Below are 25,597 nucleotides of genomic sequence, written 5' to 3'. Positions count from 1 at the left end.
ACTGAAACATATATGCTTTGATATCATTCTTTAAAAGGATGTAACAATACTTTATTGAATACCCTTTTGGTATATAGATAATTTACATAATCAGGCCAATAATATGAGCTCATTGGTTAGAGTGCTTGCCACTCAATTATACAGTCTTGAATTCAGATGCCCAGCACCCATGGAAAATCTAGGATGGCAGCATGCCCTGTACCTCCAGAGCTGAGTGATAGAGACAGGTGGAACATTATAACTCCTGATCATGCATCTAACTAATGAGAATGCTTTAAGTTCATGAGTGATTAATGCATGAATATATGAACGTGTTATGTATTTGATTCACACACACCCCACAAATACATATACCTCCCCCAAAAGAAAGTACCCTATTTTATTTACTGGACAACACACAGTCTGATAAACATGAAACAAATATTGTACATATACTTTATTTCCTTTAGTGTGCGATATACTGTCTGTTAAACACAAACTAAATTTGTAAGTCATATCTGTTTATTAGTTGTCATTATTTTAAACAAAAGGAATGATTTTATACTCAGTTCGATTTATCTATCATTTATCTATAAACCATTTGAATACTGCTCAAATATCTGATTTGAACAAAGAAAATATGGCAATAAAAATAATCTTTAAAATTAAATTTTCATATAAGTTAGTTATCATGTTTCAGTGATATAAATCCATATAAATTGTGCTTCATTGAAAAACTCATTTAACTCAAAAACAATGAGCTGAAAAGTGCTTAGGCCAAGGAAATGACCCAGGCCTGTTGCCTATTTACCTGGGGGAATTGACATGGATGAAATATTTTAGACCAGAAGCTCTGAATTGTAGTCCTCTATGTTGACTAGGTGTCTACACTAAAGTCAGCATCAAAATGACTACCTCCCAGAAGCAACAGATCTCCCGTTTCTTTAAAAAGTTTGATCTCTCTCAAGTCATTTAAAGTACCTTTTAGATATGTTGCTCAAAATCCTAGAAACTTCACACTGGATGAGTAGCTCTGTCAGAACAGTACTTGGTTCAAAAGCCTGAGGTCCTGCGTTTGGATACCAAACTCTTGCAAAAATACTAGAATTCTAGCAATGGCGTTGTAGTTCCTGCAGATTACTCATAAATAAGCAGAACAAAATTGACAAGCTGTGGGTTCAGTGAAAGACCCAGTGTCACACTCACATAAAAATAATGGTGGAGATGGCTGAAAGAGAGAGGCAAGATCCGTCTCTAGCCTTTACATACATGTATTCATGATTTACATGCATAAAAAATTCTAAAAGATCATACACATACATTAATATATATCTAATATATATCATTTATTGTTACATAAGTATAGACACACATATATAGATGCACATATATATATACTTGTGTGTGTGCTTATTTGTATGTTTCTAAATATTTGAGTACAACCTGGTCATTCTTTTCTTAGTCAATGTTCTATTGCTATGAAGAGTCACTCCGACTATAATAACTTTTATTTAAATGAATGCATTCATTTGGAGGTTACTTACAATTTCAGAGGTTCAGTTCATTGTCATCATGACAGGAAGCCTGGCAGCATGAAGGCAGACATGGTGTTAGAGATGTATCATCATGACAGGAAGCCTGGCAGCATGAAGGCAGATATGGTGTTAGAGATGTAGCTTAGAGTTCTACATCTTGATTCACGGGCAGCAGGAAGATAGACCACTGGGTCTGGCTTGGGCTTTCAAATTCTCAGAACCCATCCCCAGTGACACACTTACTCTAACAAGCCAACACCTACTTCAAAAAGCAACACCTACTCCAGCAAGCTGACACCACCTAATCCTGTCAAATGATACCGCTCTCTGCAACTAAGCATTCAAATACATAAGTCTATGAGGGCCATTCTTATTCATTTAAATTCCTATAAACTTTAACCTTTGGTTAAACCCTACTAAGCCTATGAGGCTTTTCCTAACCCTCCTTTTATACTAAACCTTAGCATATCTATTCTTTACCTTGTTCACAGATGTTTAGTCAGTCATGTTTATGAGATTTTTTTCTCTGTAGCTGTGACATGTCTAGAGTACACAATATCTCAGCAAAAAGTTCTTTTTTTCCCATCCTACTGTCTCCCTTTCCCAAAAGTTTTACCTGAGCCTTATATATACACATTGTATTGTAGATGTACCCGTTAAGACTGGGCTCTACAACACTGCATTTTGATTATTTATGGTGTGCTGTAAGGCATCTATGTGCTCCAAGAAGGATTTCCCTGGGTGAGAAATGAGAACTACATTTATCTATGAGTAAAAAGAAAACAAATGTGAATTTCATTAGGGTTTAGCCAAGTAGCACTTGCAAAACCTTTTCCAAGAACTATGACTTAGCAAGTAGTTGGCTAGCTTTCAAGTGCTAGGCTGATTTTGCTATTGCTTGATGGGTGTTAAATCAAGTTAGAGAGCTGTTGGTTACCTGAACATTGTAAATGCCACTAGTGCACCTTCTAGGTTATCATGCCATGCTGGTCATTGTTGTAATCCATTTGTGAATGAATCTTGGTTGCTTTTCTTCTACACTTTTTGCTTTGTTTAGTTTTATTTTTCTTGTTTCTTCCTATAATAGAACATTATTCATTCTATAGGCATTGAATCACAATCTACATATAATTCAGTACTATACATTTTACTACATCATTCAGTAGAAATTTGCTGAGCAGATACTGATAGACTTACTTAAGACTAAGAAGATCAAGTTGAAATAGTCAGACATTTTCCTTGTACTTAAGCAGCCTCTAGTTATTATAGGATGTGGGAAGAGCTGATAGTAATAAAGTAAAGCTGAGAGGATATGCATCACTGTAAAATGTCAATAAGTATATGGGGGGGCAGGGTCTTTTAGAGAATTCAGCAGGAAAATTCTCCAGCTGAAGAAAGAGAGAGTGACACTATGGTATCTGAATAACACATGTTCTCAGAAATCCTGAGCAGTCGTATTTCCAAAATCTCTGAAGATGGAGAACACTGGCAAGGAGGTAGGTGTAGCTTCCAGGCAGTAGGAATGAGATGCTGAGAGTAGACAAGACTCAAGATGGAGGAAAGCCCACAAGCAGGGTATGTCTGTGACTTTGATCATGATAGAGAGTCTATTGTGATCACCTTGATAGTTCAGGAGATGGGTCACTCAACATACTTTGGTAGTAATTGTGAAAGCTAGAGATATCCCAGTGAAGATGCCACAGCCAATCTACAGAACTGCCATGAGCTTGGGCCAGGATGGATGGTCACAGACATGGAGACTATGAGAAATGATGATGTCCTTGATGAAATTTAAAGATTAAGTACAGTTTCTAAAAAAGTAGTCTTATTACATGGTAAATTATATATAAAACATTTGTTTAAATAAGATGTGAGATGCAACATATTTTAAGAATGCTTACATGCAATCTCTCTTGCTTATGTAGTACTGTTTGGAGAAGGATCTTTTGTACATACATACTCATAGATATGTTTCTTGATTAAAAATATTTGTACAGTTTCTTGAAAGAACAGTCATTAAAAATATACAGGTGAAAACTCCTATGAAAGTTTCACGTTAATGTTAACAGCATTACTTTCGGGTGCTGCAGCTCCTAGAATGAGTCTGGTGGATGATGAGGGTGGCTTTGATCCTGCCCTAATAGAAAGACCCTCTGGTGCTGGTATCCTGGAAGCTCCTCATAGTGACAGTGGGATGGTTGGCTAATTCAGAGCTCCTGTCAATTCCCCGTTGGTCCAAATATGAAAAAAATGCTTGCTGCTTTCTTCATGCTTGCCTCCAGAGTCTGTTTCCCTGGTTGGTAACTCCACCTTTTTCATCTCTTCATGGATTCTACAGAATATATATATATATATATATATATATATATATATATATCTTTGAATATAACTTTGAAGTCATGGTTAGGAGTGTTTAGATGAAAATGCAGAGCAAAACAAGTGTCTATGCAAACAACAGCAGTTTTTGGATTGTATTATGTCTTAAAATTGGCTAGGATGTTTCTCCTTTGCAGCCTCTGAATGGAAAAACAATGTAAAGGTTTCAGTGAAAAAATGAAATTCATAGAAAAGCCACATTTTACATACATTTAATCTACATAGAAGGTCAAAACTCTGTTTGAGAAATGAATATGTAATGCTTTCTTAAAAATTACTTTAAAACGGACTGAAAGATTTTGAGATGCAGATTAAAGAATGAACTATAAGGTTTTTCAATATTTACTTTTCTTTTTGCAAAATCCCCTTTAACCTGCAGAATGTTCCATGCTGTGAAGTTCACAGTTTCATTATTGTTTTATCTTTTATCTTGTCCTTCTTGCTTCCTACTTACTACTTTTATTTCCTTCTTATCCTCTGAGGAGCAAAGATGTAAGTGGATGAACATGATGCTCAGATTTATATGAACTGAGAAGAATGAAAGCAGGCATTTTTATTTATTTCATTGTTAAATTTGACTTTGACCATGTTATGAAGCCTCAGACAGAATGTCATTTCTCTGTCACCTTAAATTCAGAGTAACATCATGAAAGTTTACAAATCTCTCCAAGGCACAAGATATTTTTTAAAAAATAAAACAAAATAAGAAAAACACTGAGTTGCCTCATATCATATTGTACTGGGCTATGAATATCAAAACCTTCTTATACATTTTTGAGCAATATAGCAATAGATAAAATGAAACAAGAATTAAAATTTGATAAAAATTTATTGTCATGGGAAACTTGAACTGTGGTCCATATTTTTATGCATATATATGTATATATATATATATATATTTAAAGCTGCATGTATTATACTTTGATAATTAACTAATGTGTAAAGGAAAATAAGTTGTATATTTAGCTAATATCAATACAAATAGAAACAAGTGAGTTAAATCTTTTCAGGCCTGAAATACAAATTTATTCATAAAAATATTTTCCTTGGTTTTCTTTTACTTGTGGAATTATAACAGTAGGATAAAGCAGACTGCAACAGTCTGAATTAATATCATACATAATTTCACCAACAATTCCATACTATTTTAATAATTCATCTTTACCAACTAAGAAGTGATAAGTGCATCAGTGTTAGAGAATTTAAAAATTATCTCTTAGTATAAAATAAGTAGTTCTCAAAGAAAAAAAAGTCTTATAATCATGATGTTAACTGGCTTATTATTTCATTTACATAACTATAGTATTCAATGGAAAGCTTCAGCATAGGAGTTCAAATTCATAATTTACCACTTACAGAAACAGTAAGCAGGTGTTAATGGGTTCTTTGGGGCCTTTATATTATGTATTTGTTCACTAATCATTAACTTTCCAAATTTATTTTCTGTTATGCAGTACTGAATGGCTTAGAGTCATGTACATTGGTAATATAGCACCACCATGTGTTGATTTTCGGAAAAATTGAAGAATGTGAAAAGTTTTGTACAATCACCTGCCAGTTCTCTAATCACAGTTTTTAAAAATCTAATCTTGTATGAGTGCTTTTAAAGAAATGAATCTAATATTTTTTTGTGTCTGTGAATATTATCTTTTTTAAAATTATTTTTGCTTTTCCATTGTTTAAAAATAAACATTTTCACTGGAAGTGGAGAAATGGCTCAGTGGTTAAGAGTATTTTCTGCTTTTCCAATGGAACCAGCACCTACATGGCAGTTCACAACTGTCAGGAACTCCAATACTACAGGATTCAAAGCACTATTCAAGCCTCCTCAGGCACTTTATGTATGTGGTAAATAAAGCACATTATATATTGTTGTTGACTATGTATCTTTTCTGTATGTGTTTACAAGTGTATTGTACATGCACCTTCCCATATGTACACATATCTGTGTGAAGGTGTAGGTTCATGTACACATGATCATGGAAGACAGAGGTTCATTGGAGATGGCTTTCTTATTGTTTTCCACATGATTTATATATATATAATGTAGAAACATGTTGGGGACCACACTAGCTCCAAGTTGGGGCAGCCAAAATAAATGTTGCAGCCCAGGCAAAATGTTGAGGCCCAGGCCGACCCACGTTTGGGCGGCCTCTGTATCCCAGCCCAAGCTGCTGCTCCGGTCTGCAGGTGGGGTTTCAGCAAGAGCGAGGGTGAGGGCAGATTCTACCTAATGTCTGATGTGTGTGAATCTCTCTCTCTGGTCTGATGTCTGGTTCTGTCTTTTATAGTCTGATTCTAAGCCACACCTCTAAGTTACACCTTTAATCATGCCCTTAGGTCTTGTCTCTAACTCTGATCTCTATACTTCTAAGTCACACACCTTTAATCTCACACACCTTTAATCTCATGCACCTTTAATCTCAAGGTATCTAAACCAAGATTATCGGAGTGTTCTCAGCTGTTGTAGGCTATTGTAATTCAAGTCTCATGTCAGGGTATATGGCTCAAGATGGCTGCAAAGCTGATAGCCGCTTTCTGCTAAAAGTCGGCCCCCAACAGAAACATTCAGTGTAGATTTATCTGCTATCTTAGGGTTAAAGTTTGAATTTAAAATACAAAGATTGTAGCAAAAGATTTCATCTCTACTCTCAATAGAATTATGGTTGGACTTGGGGATATGACTTATTACATAGGGAAATTGACATTTAATAATGAGGACCTTGGTCCATATCTGTGCTGGGTATTTAAATTAGAGGAGGTTTCAGGATGATCTCTTCTATTCAATTGCCAGACAAATCTAGTTAAACTGATGAAGCTCAGGTTTAAGGGACAGCCTGCCTTAAAAATCATGTGGAAAGCAATAATGAAAGCCATCTCCAATGAACCTCTGTCTTCCATGATCATGTGTACATGTACCTACACGTTCACACAGATATGTGCACATATGTGAAGGTGCATGTACAATACACTTGTAAACACATACAGAAAAGATACATTCTATTTATACTTTCATTTGAGTCTTTCTAAACTATGGATCTAGCAAATCTGTTAGACTGTTTTCAATCCTCTGGGCATGCCTTTGCCACCATGTCATTGAGCTTGTTCAGTGTTTCTTCCTTGTCAGGCTTACATGCACTATCCAGCCAATGTTTTGACATAAGCTCGCTTAGTTCTTCATTTCTACTTTTACGTTGGCTCTTCTCTGAGAAAAGCCAACCTACTTTCATTCTCTATGTTTTACTTCAAAAGTGTGTGTGTGTGTGTGTGTGTGTGTGTGTGTGTGTGTATCTGTGTATCTGTTGTCTATGTCTTTTGTGGGAGTGTGTGGGGGGTATGGGTGTGTGTGTATGAAGCTCCATCTGTTCATCCTATATGAATACTTTACTGGGTTTCAACACAAGCAAGTTATAGAGGAGGAAGTACCTTCTCTGTTGCCAATTTTGGCATATTCTGTAAACAGAGAACCTCAGAGAACCACTCCTGCCTCCCTATCCTGAAATTACCTTACACTGGGGCATAGAGCCTTCACAGGACCAAGGGCCTCTCCTCCCATTGATACCCGATAAGGCCATCCTCTGCTACATGTGCAGCAGGAGCCATGGGTCCCTTCATGTGTAGTCTTTGGTTGGTGGTTTAGCCCCTGGGAATTCTGAGGCAGTCTGTAAGTGTAGACATTTCAGGACACCAGACTGATTGCAGTTCTGTAGTTAATTCATTCTATAAAGATGGCAACACAGAAAAAAAGTCTTCATTAATTCTTTTCCTTAACTCTTAATTTGTTCCCCAAATGAAAGCATTTCATCTATCCTCCTAGCATGCATGTTGTACATATGTTTAAAATATTTAATTTTCATTATATTTCATGTCCCTAGATATTCACCACATCTGTAGTTTTTCTCAATAAACAAAAATATCACTGAAGTACATAGAAAGTTTTAACTTTCCATTAGCTAAAGACATGTTTTATGTTTGTTAACTGTTATTTATTTTGGTACATTTATTTTTATTTTTAATCACATGCACTATAAACTTAATTATATTTTACAAATGATAAAAAATAAATTTGTACTGATTTCACAAATGGAGAACATGAAGATCAGAGAAAAAACTACAGCTTGCTATAAATTTTTATTGGATATTTTCTTTATTTACATTTCAAATGTTATCCCTTTTCCAGATTCCCCCCAAGAAACCCCTAACCCATCCCCGTTCACCTGCTTCTATGAGGGCATTGTTCCACCCACCCACCCACCCACTCCCACCACCCTGTTCTGGAATTCCCCAACAATGGGGCATCAGGTCTTCACAGGACCAAGGCTCTCTCTTCCTATTGATACCTGACAAGGCCACCCTCTGCTACATATGCAGCTGGAGTCATGGGTTCCTCCATGTGCCCACCTTGGTTGGTGGTTTAGCCCCTGGGAGATCTGAGGAGGTCTGTAAATTTTAAGTTTAAAAAGCATAAATGTTGTACCATGTGATGAAGTACTGTGTTAGAAAATGGTTTATGTTGTATGTGATATATATATAGATATAGGTATATTACTCAAAACCCAATATTTGACTAAATGTTTTGGTATTTTTAAGATTTTTTTATTGAAACCTGTACATAAAAGTACTGATGTCTTGTGCAGTTCTGCTCTTGATTTCATTTGCATTATGTCAGCTACTGAAAGTATATTGAAATTATTGTCACTGGTTGGAGTCATTTGAATAGCTGCCTTTAATTTTGAGTTAAAATTTTGTGGAAGTATTATAAGAAATATGAAACTCAGTATAATATTTTCATGGAAAAATAAATAAATTTCTAATAAGATGTTTTTTCTTTAACTATTTTGGAACAAACTGAGTGGAATGTGTGTCTCTTAAGTTAAATAATTTATTTCAAAAACAGTGTGCATGAAAATTATGCTTTTATTATACATATGTTCACACACATATGTATAATGATAAAATACATCAAAACTTTGTTAAAAGAAAGAATAACTTTCAAATGTCCAAGTTTCATCTATTTCCCCTTGCAAGGACAGTCTCACCTCATACCATGACTGCTTTGGTTTATCCACTGCTTGATCAAATTTTATTGAAATATTGATTTGAGTGCTTTCATAGTGATTATGAAATATGCACAGTCTCTTTTGCCTCCTTCCAAACTAGAATTCAGATTATTGATCATAAAACTCAGTCATGAAAAAGGTAATTTCTTCTCAAAACAAACCTCATCCTAAATGCTTTATCTTAATCATCCAGACTAGTGAGCTTACATTACAAAAGTGTGCCCTCTATGTCTCTTCATCCCGTTTTAGTGTGATATAAATCTTTCCAACTCTTTTTCCACATTCTTTCTTTTCAGATAATAACATCTTCTAATCATTTGTTCCTTGAAAGTGTGCCTTTCTAATGACTATTATGGCTTCATGGATTCTGCATAGTAGAATCTTGTTAATTCAAGAGACGGTTTGTCAGAGTAAACACCTTATTGTGAAGATGAAAAGATACGTGTTCCTTAGGAAATCTGAAGGAGGAGAAAAATAGGATATAAAGACCGGCAAACGGCAGTTACTGTTGGTCAGAATATGAGTGACTGTGCCTTTATTCAGCACTAGTCAAGAAGAATTATGTTATGAATTGCTGCTGCGATCAGACCTGAAGCTAAGGGACCATTTTTATGTTCAACTACTAGGAACAAAATGTATTTGCCAATGATTTAGTTGTTGAGATTTATTCTTTGGTCAGCTTTTGTCTGTGATCATCCTTAATTCCTAGTGTTTCTTTCATTTACTATATGAATACCCATGTCCTCAAAAGTAACCTCTTAGAACACAGCCACAAGCTGCCTTCATGTTTCTTTCTTTCTTTCTTTCTTTCTTTCTTTCTTTCTTTCTTTCTTTCTTTCTTTCTTTCTTTCTTTCTTTCTTTTTTTCCTTCTTTCTTTCTTTCTTTCTTTCTTTCTTTCTTTCTTTCTTTCTTTCTTTTCTTCCTTCCTTCCTTCTTCCTTCCTTCCTTCCTTCCTTCCTTCCTTCCTACCTTTCTTTCTTTTTCTTTCTTTCTTTTTTCTTTCATTTATTTATTTTAATCACACTGTGATTTTTACTTTTTCACACAGGGGTTATAAACAAAAAAGGCAGGATGTGGGGAAGGAGATGATGCAGGAACATAGGTGTTCAGGGGGAGTACAGATATCTTCCAGAACAGAGTATCAGCTGGGTGAAGGTTCAGGGAACATGTCACCATGACTCTGTCTATCACATGTTTCTATCTAAGCTGGTACTCTCCACCAAGGTTACCTATCCACAAGGTCTATGGCTATTAGTTCTTATCCAGGCTGGTAAATTTCCACCAAAGCTGCCTGTTTACAATATCTTACAGCTATCTGTTTCAGTTTTTCCACAGAGACCAAGGCTTTGTGTTAGCAGGCTGACTTAGGCCTATGGCTGATTTTAGGCCATCAGTGTATAAGCAAGGCTGCCCCTGATGTCTCCTCCCTTCTCCAAGTATAGAAGGATAGTGGCGATTCCAATCTTGCAAAGGTGGGGATAGAGGCCTGACTTTCAGTAATTAAAGGGGACCTTGTAATGGCTCTGGTCCTTCTGTCTTTTTTCAGTGAGGCATGAGGGCCATACCTGTCCTGGTGTCTTTTTCCTGGAGAGGTGATGATACTTTTGACATCAACCCCTATGCAGTCAGGTTTGTCCCTCAGGGAACCCAGAAGGATATTTTTAATTTTTTATTTATATTCCCTTGCAGTGCTTAGCCTCGCAGCCTATGCAATAATTTAAATTGCCAGTCAGAGAGGTTTCTGGGTGGCCCCTCTCTGTTTGGTATAGGGTCAGAAGTCCCCTCTTTTAGTTTGGGTGGAGATGGAGTTTTGGGAACATCCTGGATAGAGTAACAACCTCGTCTTGAGTCTTGTGGTCTTCCATAGGTAACTTATAATAATGTATCTGAATAGGTTTTGCTGTCAGTATTATCTATCACAAAATTAGTCACAAAGTTAGTCAGCTTATTTAAGGCCCAGGGACCAAAATAAATAAGCAGAAGTAACCCAATTATCAGTCCCATAATGGAAGGAAGTAGGGTTGACAATCATGAAAGGGTTGAAAACCAATTCATATACCAGTTCCTCTCTTTCAATCTCTCTCTCTCTCTCTCTCTCTCTCTCTCTCTCTCTCTCTCTCTCTCTCTCTCTCTCTCTTTCTCTCTCTGTCTGTCTTTTCTCAAGGCTTTCTCTTACCTTTTTCATGTTCTCTTTAACCATCCCTGTCTTGTCTATGTAAAAGCAATATTTTTCTTTAAGTGCTGTACACAGTCTAGAGCTGTACAGTCTTTTCTATTGTAAAAAACTAAATCAAGTCCAATAAAGTCCTTTGTTCTTTTTGGAGATCGCTTCAGAAAGAGAAATGAGGGATTTCTTCAGATTAGTGATATCAATCTCTAGCTGTTTGATGTCCTTATTAATGACCCATCGAAAGTCTGAGTAGTATAAGTCTGGAGGCCAGCATCAGGATTAGAACTTCCAACAGAAACACCACTGGTGATTCATTTTTTTCCTGGGAAGGAAAAAGAAGGGTATTCTCAGGGACATACCTCTTCCCTGGATGTCAATTGTTATTCATCTTATTTATAGTTGGGCCTGGCTTTGTGGGGGTATCCATTTATTTTATTAATCTTTTTGGCAGCCATTTAGCAGTGCCTTCTTTGGCATCAAACAGGCATATCAATCCTTGGCTCCATATGAGAACTGGGTCTGTGCTATTCCATTTAAGGGTAAGAGAGTCCTCCCACATAACTGTGGCAGTTTTTATTGGTCTCAGTGTGCCAAAGGCAATCAGCAACAGCTTTGTCATGAGCTTTTAGATTTAGAAAATTAAAAATGAACAAGGCATGATGGAGACTGTTTCTGGGAGACTTCTTCTGAGAGTATAGTTCCCCCTCTTTTGTTTTAAAAGCCAGTTTTTCACAGTTCTTGTAAAACCAGGGCAGAAGTGCCAGTAGCCACTCTCTCCATACTCAGAGAGTTATTAAGATAATATTTTAAAGTATTATAATATTTGTTTTATAATATCTTGTCTTTGAAGATTAAAAAATTCTAGTAATATGAGTAATAATAAATTGTTAACTAAACATCTCAAACGTCTGACAACAGCAGTCTGTTTTGTTTATCTTAATCTAATATGGAACACCAAACTTGAAATATACTATAGGCAATAACTGATTATATTTTTGATTCTCTTGTTAAAGTAATCATGATTAGAAAGCCTAAAAAGGTGTCAAATCACATATACACATTTAAATTTTTTAAATAAAAATGAGTAACATCTACTTATCATAATTGATTAGGTATAAGTCCTCAAGTATTAACACTATTATGAAAAAAATGAGGACACTAAATCAAATTTTGTAATTTGACCTATATACACTCTAAAGATGTCAAATTGTTGTCTCAGTCTATTATTATTAAACATAGATCTATAAAAATGTACTATCTTGTGGTCATGTTATATAATAGATGACTTTTTAAATCTTAATTATTATCTTATAATTTTTTTAAATTTTATACATGATTGTTAAGCTCTTTTATAACAAGACTATTACTAGGCTTTTTCTGATACTCAAAAACTGTAATAAAAATTTTGTGACTCTCTCAGATAATATCAGTTAATTTTTCCTAGACAAATAACCAGACTTTTAGTCAGAGCACATTTCAAGAGGTTATAAAACAATTTGTTAAAGGTCAATGAAAAGGGAACCAACAACTTATCATAAGTGTTTCGATAAAATATAAAATATTATTTGGGCTTATCTATACAAATCTTCCCTAATAAACCAGTTATAGTTCTGTGGCTATCTCTTTTGGATTTGTTGGAAGCGGATTATATTCTTGCTCTTTCTAGGATATAATTTTCCTCCTTGTATTGGAGATTTCCCTCTATTATCTTGGTAGTGTAGGGTTTGTGGAGAGATATTGTGTAAATTTGGTTTTGTTGTGGAATATCTTGGTTTCTCCACCTATGGTAATGGAGAGTTTTGCTGGGTAGAGTAGCCTGGGTTGGCATTTGTGTTCTCTTGGGGTCTGTATGACATTTGCCTGGGATCTTCTTACTTTTATAGTATCTGGTGAGTAGTCTGGTGTAATTCTGATAGGTCTGCCTTTATATGTTACTTGACCTTTTTCCCTTGTTGCATTTAATATTCTTTCTTTGTTTTGTGCACTTGGTGTTTTGATTATTGTGTGACAGGAGGTATTTCTTTTCTGGTCTAGTCTATTTGGCGTTCTATAGGCTTCTTGTATGATTATGGGCATCTCGTTCTTTAGGTTAGAGAAGTTTTCTTCTATAATTTTGTTGAAGATATTTATTGGCCCTTTAGGTTGGGAATCATCACTCTCTTCAATTCCTATTACCCTTAGGTTTGGTCTTCTCATTGTGTCCTGGATTTCCTGGATGTTTTGTGTTAAGAACTTTTTGCATTTTTTGTTTTCTTTGACAGTTGTGTCAATATTTTCTATGGTATATTCTGCACCTGAGATTCTCTTTTCTATCTCATGTATTCTGTTGGTGATGCTTGCATCTATGACTCCTGATTTCTTTCCTAGATTTTCTATCTCTAGGGTAGTCTCCCTTTGTGATTTCTTTATTGTTTCTACTTCCATTTTCATGTCCTGGATTGTTTTGTTCAATTCCTTCTCCTGTTTGGTTGTGTTCTCTTGAAATTCTTTAAAGGATTTTTGTGTTTCCTCTTTAAGGGCTTCTACCTGTTTACCTGTGTTCTCCTCAAATTCTTTGAGAGTGGTGTTTATGACCTTCTTAAAGTCCTCTATCATCATCATTAGAAGTAATTTTAGATCTGACCCTTGCTTTCCTGGTAATATGGGGAATTTAGGACATTCTAGTGTGGGAGAACTAGGTTCTAATGATGCCAAGTACCCTGGGTTGCTGATGCTTATGTTCTTGCACTTGCCTTTTGCCATCTTGATCTCTTTAGTGCTACCTGCCTGTCTCTGGAGGTTATCTTTTCTATCATCTTGGTTGTGTCAGAACTGTATGGTGTGGTGGTGGGTGTTGCTACTCGTGTTAGAGCTGAGGCCCAAGATCTGCTCAGTGCTCAGGCCCAGAATTGAAGAAATCAGTGCTCTGGGCCAGGAGTGAATTTCTGGGACCCAGTAGATCCCAGTAATTCCCTGTTTGGGGTGGGTGTTGCTGTCTTCTTACCTAAGATACTGCCTGCATTGGAACTCCTGGGAATCCCACTTCCTCTGGGTCCTGTGAGATTAGGTGCAGAGCTGCCTCCTGGGATCTACTTAGTGCTTGGGCCTAAACCAGAAGGAACCAGTGCTTCTAGTCAGGAGTGAATTCCTGGGCCCTAGTGGGTCCCAGTTACTCCCTGTTTGGGGCGGGTGTTGCTGTCTCCTTACCTAAGATACTGTGTGGGTTAGAACTCCTAGGAGCCTCACTTCCTCTGGGTCTGTGAGATTAGGTACAGAGCTGCTGCCTGGGATATACTCAGTGCTCAGGCCCCCCTTCATCACCTATTTAAAAAAAATCACCTATTAGGCCAGAGGTTCAATTGTTAAGGACTGTACTTATATTTATATAATTTGTTTTTCCTGAGAACTCAATGACTTGTTTGTTGACATGGTATCAAATTCAAATGTCATGCCTACTCTCAGTGCTGGACTACTGAACACAGATGATGGAGGCCCTGGCAGAACACTTAGTAATGATAATAAAAATAAATAAATAAATAATAAGTGGAAGCACTTCTGCATTCCAAACTCTGGAGATATTGATTTTCAAATTCATGAAAACAACAATAAATGGAGTACATTAATTTCTACACAAGATTATGTTGAAGCATGGACTCTGGAAGACCCTGATAAGTGGATTTCCTAAATGTTTACAACCTCTGAAGTGCTCATTATTGAAGCTGTTCCGCTCCTAAGCAAAAGAGAATGTAAACACAAGCGGTCACTATAATAATGTGACTTGCCTAATTTTTCTTCTTTTTAAATTTAGGGCGATGATATTAAATGCGTTTTTTTATTTCGTTAAAATTGTGAACTTTTATTGCATAGCTCCCTCCAACGGTATCTTCCCCACTATGTATCTGGCTTAAGTGATGTATTTCTAGCCAAAGAGAAGAAATTCCTCACTGAAACCTTCTACCATCTTTATGTCCAAATAGGCTGTAAGTGATGTCAGGGGTTTTCTATTTATCGTAGGAGAATTAAATCCACTCGACTCAGAAATATTCAGTTTTCTAAGATTCTAAGCAAATCATTTTCATCTGTACTTTTCTAAAGATTCTAAGCAAATCATTTTCATCTGTACTTTTTTTTAATGCTAGAATTTTATTGTGATCATTAGCAATGAAGTTCATCATCCCCAAATTAAGATGGCAGTAAGGCTAGTGAGTTGTTAAATCCAAGTATAGAGCCAACTACTGATTCTGCCAGCTTTTACTGATATGCATCATTTTCTAAGGAGAGATTCCTTAAGGGTCAGGGTCATCCAGGAGCCCCGTCTTGGATATTACTGTTCTGTTTCTCTTAGTAATTTATTCCAGGGCTCTGATCACTGCAGGATGTAAGTTTTCAGTTGCAAAACAGGTCTATAGGTATAAATAGCTTCTCCCCAATGCACCCCTACTTCTTAAACATGACCACTTAATTTTTGCCAGCTGTGTTAGGTGCAGAGTCAGTAAAAGCCATAGGCTAGCTTGTCTTCAAAAATGATATATAAGAAAAAGGTAAAGGAATTTAGAATTCCCTTCTCTAGACACTACCTTGAAACTGACATAGCAGTAGGGAGCCAAGTTCCTTAGGATAACTGCAAAGTGAAAGAAATAATGTTAAGGCTTATCTGGAAAGAATTTTTATAATTGTGCAAATGTAGACATTTCAATACGCAGGAGAAAGTAGGGAGAGAGATGGGGGGGGGTACCCATGACTGTATCCTAAGATACAATATCTGGTTCTGAAAACAGTAACAGCAAGCCCAAGTGACAGTCATGCAGCTTGCTTTCTGGAAACACGTACAATCAAGCAAATAAATATCAGCGTTTGTGAAATAAAAATTAGCAATTAGCAATGTTAAAATTATATTATGTAATATATTCAGAAATTTGAGCATTTATAAAAACTGAAACTTTTATGCACTTCAATTTAAATTAACATGCACTCCTTTCCACCTAAGTATATATATGCATATATATACATATATATATATATATGACTCTTCTGCGTCTTATGAAGACCCTTCAAATATTTAAAAATGTGTGTCTACCTTGTGTTGTGCTTGCTTATCCAACTAAACCTTGTCATATCTCAGCATTTTCTTCTTTCTTCAATATGATCAACATGTGTCAACATCTTCAAGCAAAGTCTTGCAGTTTTGTCTCACTTCTATTATACTATGTAGCCCATATATATATGTATATATATATATAAATTTTTCTTTCAGACTCATGGCATATGGACAAATTTGTTACTTCTTAGAATGGTAAATTATACAATGCAGCTTTTTCTCGAATATATTGAAAGTAAAGAGACATGATGTAACATATATTGTGAATTTCTTCCTTATAAATTACAATTAATAAGAATTGATTGTTAGCCGGGCGGTGGTGGCGCACGCCTTTAATCCCAGCACTTGGGAGGAAGAGGCAGGCGGATTTCTGAGTTCGAGGCCAGCCTGGTCTACAGAGTGAGTTCCAGGACAGCCAGGGCTACACAGAGAAACCCTGTCTCAAAAAACAAACAAACAAACAAAAAGAATTGATTGTTACTCAAACTCTTCTGCGTCTTATGAAGACCCTTCAAATATTTAAAAATGTGTGTCTACCTTGTGTTGTGCTTGCTTATCCAACTAAACCTTGTCATATCTCAGCATTTTCTTCTTTCTTCAATATGATCAACATGTGTCAACATCTTCAAGCAAAGTCTTGCAGTTTTGTCTCACTTCTATTATACTATGTAGCCCATGCTGTCCTTAAAGACTAGCTCATTAAGATCTTCAGCCTTCCAGTCTTTGGGATGGTTATATGTAACCACAGCAGCTTTCCACCCAAAGCTGACTGTAATGGATCTTACCTGTCATCATGATAATAGAGAAGGTGAGATAGGTGGATTGTCAGTTCAGGGCCGGCTCAAGCCATATAATGTGATCTTATGTCTACTCAACTCCCTCTCCCACAAGAAAGTGTTTCATTGCTACAGTGATCCCGCACTATAATGTGTTCAAATATGGCAATGAAAAAAAACCTTATATTTTGAAGTAGGAAAAATATCTAAACTGAGTATCAGTGCATATGTATAAAATAACACCCATTGTTACTTCCAATGTCTTATGTAATTGAACAATGTTTGAGGTCAAACTGTTTGTGCTGTCTTCTGACAATACACTGCAGCACACACTTTTTTTAGGTATTATTCTTGGAATGCAAACAACTGTAATTACCAATCTACTGACTTTTACTCGCTCTTGATTACCTAGGTATTCAAGATTTTTAACAGAAAATGGTAATAGGGGAAAAATAAGAAAAGGAAATTTCTAATATTGCATGTGAACCTGGAATCTAAATAATCAAACAATTAATTTAGTTGTTGTTTTATTCTTTTGATCTTTACTTTTGTCCAGTAGATGTCAGTATTGGATAAAAGCAAAATAATGTCTCCCTCATTGCACATTGCCTAATAGGACATGAGTGCCCTGTCTACTTTGATGTGTAGATGTAGATTTTGTCAGTTCTGTGTTAAAATAATTAACATTACAGGTTTCTTCTACATGCTGTTTATCTTTAATGTTTTCAAACATTTATTTTTACTTTCTCTGTATTCATAGAAAAGAAGCTGAAATATGTGCAATTAATTGAAAGCAGCTGGCAGATTGTTTAGAAATGTTCATCATTTTCTGCCCAGATCTATATAAAAACAATTTCTTGTTTTGTCCCTATTACAGCCTTTAGACTTTGAAACAAAGAAGGCATATACTTTTAAAGTAGAAGCCTCCAACCTTCACCTTGACCACCGCTTTCACTCTGCTGGACCATTTAAAGATACTGCTACAGTAAAAATCAGTGTGCTAGATGTGGATGAGCCACCAGTGTTCAGCAAGCCTCTTTACACCATGGAGGTTTATGAAGACACTCCTGTGGGGACCATCATTGGAGCCGTCACAGCACAAGACCTTGATGTGGGCAGTAGTGCTGTTAGGTATGAATAACATTTTTAAATGCTCATTAGAAAAACTAAATGAGATCAACAGGAAATAACAAACTCAATTATTAAAGGTGCTGCCATGAAATAGTAGTAGATCATGCGCCACAAAATTTAATGACTTCTTATTAGTGTGATGGTAGATGTATTGTCACAGAACTTTAATACAAACAACCAATGTAAATTCTTACAATACTGTTTACAGTTTTCAGTGTTGGACATGTCACTGAAACTAATGAGTCATTTTTTTTCTCATATAAAAGGGATTGAGCGAGGTAACTTTAAATGGTGGAATCAAAGAGTAGTGCTATCAAGGTACTTCCACAATACATAGAATAATTTGACATAGTTTGCACTTTCTTTAAAACTTTTTTCCTGCTATCTGGTGTTTGTTTTGGAAATGAGATAGTGGTAGTATTCATATATTGGAACTTATCGATCCACTGTAATAACATAAATTGCTGTGTTTGATATGGTGTGAAGGGTTGTATAATAGTAAGTGTGAATGACTAATATAAGAATACAACGAGTTTATGTTTTTTTTCTTCCTTGCAATGTTGAAAATTAAAACTAGGCCCTTGTATTCAATAAACAAGTGATTTACTGAAGAAATAAACCTCTGAATATAAAGGAAGAGTATCAAAGCAAAGTAACTGCCCTAACATAGAGAAAAATAGACATAACTGCTAAAATTGTTTTTCATATAAAAACCAATTTAATGATAGTCTTTGCCCAATTATTGCATATGATTTCAGACATGAGATCAAAAATCTGTATGTCATTCTCTTATAGTCATCTGCATACATCCCCCAAAGTTGCATGTTTAGTTTTAGTTTGTTCTAAAAATATACCCTATCGTGATTTAGATACCCTTTATTTCTCACTGAACCAGATACTGCAAAGTTTACAATCCAAGTGCTTGTAGAGACTGTTTCTGAAAAAATACTGTATTCTTATGCAAATTTGTATCTTTCTTTTGGAATCTATACAATCATGGAAACTGGAGATTTTCATGGTTAATTTTGTAAAAGTATACATCATCTTATGAGGGCTACTTTACCATCAAATAATAGTTCTCAGAAGATGCAAATCTTCATTTGGGTTGGAAAATTTTCATTCACAATTCTGTTATGGAAGTAGACACAAATATCCCACACTTTACATTATATTCTGGATCACAGACCTTCTTTGCCTTTTCACATATCAAATATAGTTATCCTAATCAAACATCCCCAAAAGGTTTAAATGATTCCACTGCCAAAGCAAGAGTTTAACATTTAATATCTCCCCCAAAGACTCTACCAAAGACACAGCAGAGTTTCCTTACAAGATCCATTATTGCCAAGCTCTTCTGTAGTAATGTCTTTGAAACTAAATTAGTTATGTGATTTTAAAATATGTGACATATCAGTGATAGACCAGAGATTAACCTTCCATATAGAAAAGAGAATGAAAGAACAGTGGTATCTTTATAATTTTAAATGACAGCAGGAGGAACTCCACCCAAGTTCAAGCTTTATTAAAAATGACTTTTCTCTAGGTCAGGGCTTCATCTTACAGACCCGCTGAATATGAAGTCTTTTAGATGCAATAGAATGATAGATAGTTCAGATAACTTCAAAACCAATGTTCACTGTGGATTTTGTTGTCAGCCGCACCTATGCATGTAGGTTACATCTTCAGAATATTGATCACCTCTAGTCTCGTGTTTTAGCTTGATTTTTGACACTATTCACAAACAAACATGCTTATCATCTCTCACGATGTTGATTTATGACTGATTTCCTTCCTTGATTTGAGTAATTAGTTCAGAGATCTGGTCCATTTTAAGAAGTCTAAAATTGTTCCTGCAATCTTCTCATTTCTTTGTTTTCTGTAATCTCATTATAAAGTGGTTCTTCTGTAGCATTTCTATTGTTGTCTCCAATTGCCTTGATGGATGAAATATTTTGTTCATTCTCAAACAAAATTCTTTAATACATATTCAAAAGAAAACCCTAACCTTTCTGAACATCCATTTCTTGTAATATTTCTTTCTTTTTGTAATATACTAAGACTAAAGTACTTCAAATTTTAGTATTTTGATATCCTTTTGTATAATAATCTTATCTTCAATTAATTTATCTTCTATAACTACCTTCTGTAATTCCAATATAATACCAATCTAATACTTTCTAGAATACCAATCTAATTCATAAATGTTGTTCTTATTAAATGTCAGATAAACATAATTTTGTCTCTCCAAATTAATATCTTTTGTAGAACATTATAACCTGAAAACTACCCTCTTCCCCCTCCTCCTCTCTCCCTTTTCCTTCTCCTCTTGCCCCTCTTTATTATCTTCCTCCTCTTCCTCCTCATCCCTCTCCTCCTCTTCTTTCTTCATCTTCTGTCACCCATGGGTTAGTATTTGAAAGCATTTTTTCTAACACAAGTATACTCTCTGGATTAATTTTTTGAAATTATATTTAGTTATGTTTGCCATTTCCCTCTGTTCCTGCAAACCTTCACATATACTCCTCCCCACCCTACTTCACATCCATGGCTTCTTCAATAATATGATTCTCCTTTCTCTCTGATATCTCATCAGATTGGCTTTATTATTTGTGTTCTTCCAACATTCTAATCAAGGTCATTGGAACTCTCAAAGAAGGACTTTGTTTTAAAGTTACCAAATTTTTGTCTTAGACTTGATCACTTATCAATCTCCCCCAATGCCTATATATTATAAAAATTCAAAATCCTTCCAGCTGATGAAAATTTTTTAGTTTGGTATTTGTTACAATGGTACCTGCTACTTCGTACCAGTTACTATCCTGGCCATTTCAGTTTGCAACGACAGAGTACCTAAGCATTTGCAGCCAAAGCAAGTTTCATGCATCAGTCAGAAAATTTTAGTCTATGACTAAATTGATGATAGATGCAGTGTCTTAGTAACATCTTCATCTTTCAAGTTTCAGTGACATCCCCAACTTCCTCAGCCAGATAGTTTATAATGTTCATACAAGGAAGAAAGAACAACTCTCCCAAGCTCCTTTCAAGAGATCAATTATCAGGCTAGAAAGATGGCACAGCAATCCAGAAGAGAGACTTCATAACTAAGAAACTAGGTGTGTGTTTCCAGCACAAAACTGCTGCTCACAACTACCTGGATCTCTAGGCCTGGAGGTTTCAGGACCTTTTGTGGGCTTCACAGACACTGTATAATCATGGTGTGTAAATATGAGCTTGAGTGTACACACATACACATTAAAAAGTAAGTATTTTAGTGCAATGAGCTCTTTCCTAAGGATGCTACTGATATTCTTTAATTTATCCCCCACAAGCCTCATCTCCTAACTTCATACTTAAGTTAATATTTTGACATATGTATATGTGTGTGTGTGTGTGTGTGTATTTGTGGAAAAGTGTGTGCCAATATGTGATGAATATATGTTGTGTGTGTGTATGCATGCATATGTGTATTCATGCACATTCACAAACTTTTATAAACATAAAGATGTTAGAGAAGATTGCCCAAAGGTTCTATCTCTCTATTACTACCTACCTTATTTTCTTTAGATGTAGCTTATCCATGAAACTCAATGTAGTCTGGAGGACCACATGCCCAAGTGATCATTCTTTCTCTTAACTCTACAGTGTAGTTGTGTAATGAACATTCATATATCATATCTGTTTTCATTTTTACATTTTTATATGAATGCTGGTGTCTCAACTTAGGCTCTCATGCTTGTGAACCAAGCATACTTATGAACAGAGCCACTTCTCCAGCTCCTTATTGAATGAATATTTAAAAAGTTACCCAAACTCAATTTCAATCCTTCCCTCTTTAAATCTTGTTTCAAGTTCAAGAGTGGACTCTAAAGATGCACATCTGGCTTCTCTAAAGGAATAGAAACAACCACTGAGCATTTCATTGCAATTACTCTCCAGACTCTTTATTGAGAACAAATATTTTTATACTTGTTATCTTTAAAAAAATCACCTAACCTATAAAAAATACTCCATAGACACACAGTAATTGGTGAGAGGTTCACAATATTGTTATACATTGATGGCTCTTGAATATTAATATGTTGTTGTTTGTCAGTCATGTTCCTGAAACACTTATTTTTTCTGCTCATGATAATGGCTGTAAATAACATCTGATGAAGTGATATATATCAACCTTTGTAGAACTAAATGGTCATTGCACAAACATTAAAACTTTATAACGAACATGAGAAGGTAACCACAAATGGGCAGAAACAGTGGACTGGTAAGGAAATGGATGTTTCTGTCCATCAGGAATATCTAGAGTACACGGAAAAATGTTTAATGCATTGTTTGGATACTGTGTTACAGTGTCAAGACATGAAGAAATGCACACATTAACAGCAATAGAATGCCAATCAGTACTTTAGATAGAAGAAATCTTGGAAGTCCAAAAATGAATAGTATATTGAGGTAATGGGAAAAACATTTAAATAAAAAAATACATGAATAAAACACCAAATCATGACTGCATTAGGAAACCATAGAAAATCATATTTTAGAGAAACGTTCTTGCCTCTCCTGTATCTTTAGTTTTGTCAGACACACAACCGTATATATCATGGTCGTACTGTAATTTAATTAAAGTGATATCCTCTGGTTTACTTCTCATGAGAAGCACTTATTTCTACAAAACAACAGATACAGATGGAGCTTAATTGATCCCTGTGAGGAGTTGTCAAAAGGAAGATTTGTTCTTGAATGACAGGAAAACTGTCTCACTTCCATTTCCTTGGGTTATATAAGAAACTTGAATTATGTCAGTTGAGAAACATGAGCCCTGATTCATCTTTCTTTGCCATAAAAATATGCTTGCTCATTTCTGAATAATAATGAAAAATATGTTCTTGAAACTTTAAAATGGAAAATTTTATCACTTTGGCAAATGCTCTTTTTATGTGTTTCAGTTTCCTGTCTTTTCATGGCATTGAGCAAAAATTCAAGGCTATTCTTATTTTCATCTCAGGGTATTATTGCAAATTTTACCACTATCACCATCATTGTCATTACTGGTCAGATCAACAACCCAAAATGGAACTGCTTTATCAAGACCTGAATTAGCTCCATAGATTGGTTCACTTAGGTTTAATGTTCAGCATTTAGAACACATGTGGCCTCTCTCCCCACCAGCATGTCTCCCTTATGTCTCCTTTCTCCTAGTTAGCCTTTGTCTTTGAGTGTTACATTACTGGCATTCCATCTCTATGACTACACACCTGTGCATATCAAATCAGGAAGAAAAGACTTTCAGAACAGGTTCAGTAGGTTTAACCAGTTGCCTCTATGTTTCATTGCTGGGGCAACTTTATATTGAAATGGCTTTAGAGCAGTATTGCTGCTCACACCATGGAATCTGAGAAGCAGAAAAAGAGATAGAAAAAGCCCAAGAACAAAGAGTACCAACCAAAGGCATTTGCTCGCGACCTGTTTTCTTCAGTTCTTCTCTAAGCCCCAATTCTTCATCTATCTATGAATTCTAAAGTGGGTGATTCCATTGATGGATCTTAAATCTTTGTGATACATTTATCTCTCAACAGCCTACATGCTAGCAAGTAAGTGTTTAGACTTTAGAAAAGAATTTTAGATTCAAACCCTAAGATAACCCAATTTCCCACCTCTGATATGTGGTTTTAGATATATGCCTTGTTGTTAAAAAAATAAAAGGTTAACTTGTGAGTTATATAGACAAAAATAAGCAGTAAAATGGTTAGTGAAGTAAAACAAGTACAAATGTAGGTACTACTTTTGAATGCCATTTCCAATAAACTAGAAATTTTTAGCACAAATGTAAAAATCTAAGCACAGGAATCACATAATAGGATTTTGGAATAGAAGGAGAGATATGACTTACAGAATGCCTTACTAAAGTTTGTGTGTGTGTGTGTGTGTGTGTGTGTGTGTGTGTGTGTGTATGATTAATAATTGTCCTATTCAATTGGTAAAAACCAAATACTGATATTTTTCCAGTTTGTTTTTCACATACTAATGTGAGATTTTTATGAAGATGAAAGAGAAAAGCTGATAAACATTCACACACACACACACACAATTCTAAGAACTGTGTATATGACTGATTTTGTTGTTTCTATCAGTATATAAGCTCTACAAGGGGAGATATGTTTATACATTGCTTCTGCTGGCATACACAGACCTCAAATATGACTTAACATTTCATCAGAAGTCAACAGACTTCATCATATGAAAGTGGCAATTTCTGTTAATAATTTCACCTAACTAGTAAAATAGCATAATATTTGCTTTGTCTAAAAGAAGAAAATTGAAGGTTGATTTTTTTAGTTTTGTTTTTTATTTTGATTTATAGATTTCTTTGATGTATTTGAGTATATTTTCTGCAAGTATGCATGTTCACAATGTGTGTGCCTGATACCTGTGAAGGCCAGAGGCAAGCAGCTGATCCTGGAAGTGAAGTTATGAATGGCTGTGAACATGTAGCTGTTGAGACCAACCCACTGTCCTCTTTGTTGGCAACAAATGCATTTAACCACTGGGTCTTCTCTCCAGCTAATATTAGTTTCACACAAAGAGAAAAATGTGTAAGAAACTATCAAGATTTCAGCATTTCAACCCTTGCTTTTATGTAAATTATTAAAAATCATCCCTAGAAATTACTCCAGGAAAAGCCACCATGGTAATTTAGATGAATAGTTTGTACATAATCATTACAAATAATATATATATATATATATATACATATATATACATTATATTATATGTATACATTATATACACATTATATGTGTATATATTATATGTATATTATATGTATTATATATGTATATAACATATATGTATTATATATGTATATAACATATATAATACATATATAATACATATATGTGTATATATACATATAATATATACACATATAATATATATTATATACACATATAATAATATATATGTATTATATATGTATATATTGTACACACACACACACACATATATATATATACGTAAATACACACTCAAATTTTTTTTCTTTCTTTAAACAGGCTCATCCTACATAGTATTGAATGTTTCTGAATTCATCATGTCGAATTGGCTGATACTAAAATCAAAGAGATCCTCTTTTCTCTGGCTTCTGTATGCTGGATTTAAAGCCAGCAGCCCTATGCCTGGCTCTTGTACACATTTAATTTTGTAGTTATTTTGGAGTTACTAATATAATTATATAATTACAACATTCTCTCTTTCCCTTTCCAAAACTTGAAACCTACTCATATACTTTTTCCTGCGCTCTCTTAAATTTGTGGCCTCATTTTGCAGTCACTGTTTTCACACACACACACACACACACACAAACACATACACATTCCTAAATATATCAATACAGTTGGCTACGTCTGTATAATTTTATTCATATTTATGCTTTCAGAGCTGACCATTTAGTGTTAAATAACTAATTGATTGGTTCTTCCCTAAAGAACTTTTCCTG

General features: G+C 35.1%; 1 protein-coding gene across 1 annotated transcript in view; it reads left to right on the top strand.

Annotated features, from left to right (window-relative positions):
• The window catches only part of Cdh12 (cadherin 12), a 1,002,120-nt gene that overhangs the window by 929,352 nt on the left and 47,171 nt on the right, over positions 1–25,597 (top strand). The window contains exon 9 of the mRNA XM_034523462.3: positions 17,852–18,105. Within this exon, the coding sequence (XP_034379353.1) occupies positions 17,852–18,105 (254 nt within the window). The remainder of the gene's footprint in view (positions 1–17,851; positions 18,106–25,597) is intronic.

This window comes from Arvicanthis niloticus, chromosome 19 (genome assembly GCF_011762505.2).
Source record: "Arvicanthis niloticus isolate mArvNil1 chromosome 19, mArvNil1.pat.X, whole genome shotgun sequence".
Taxonomy (NCBI): Eukaryota; Metazoa; Chordata; class Mammalia; order Rodentia; family Muridae; genus Arvicanthis; species Arvicanthis niloticus.
Note: the sequence above shows the minus strand (reverse complement) of the source record. Positions and strands in the feature narration are given on the sequence as shown.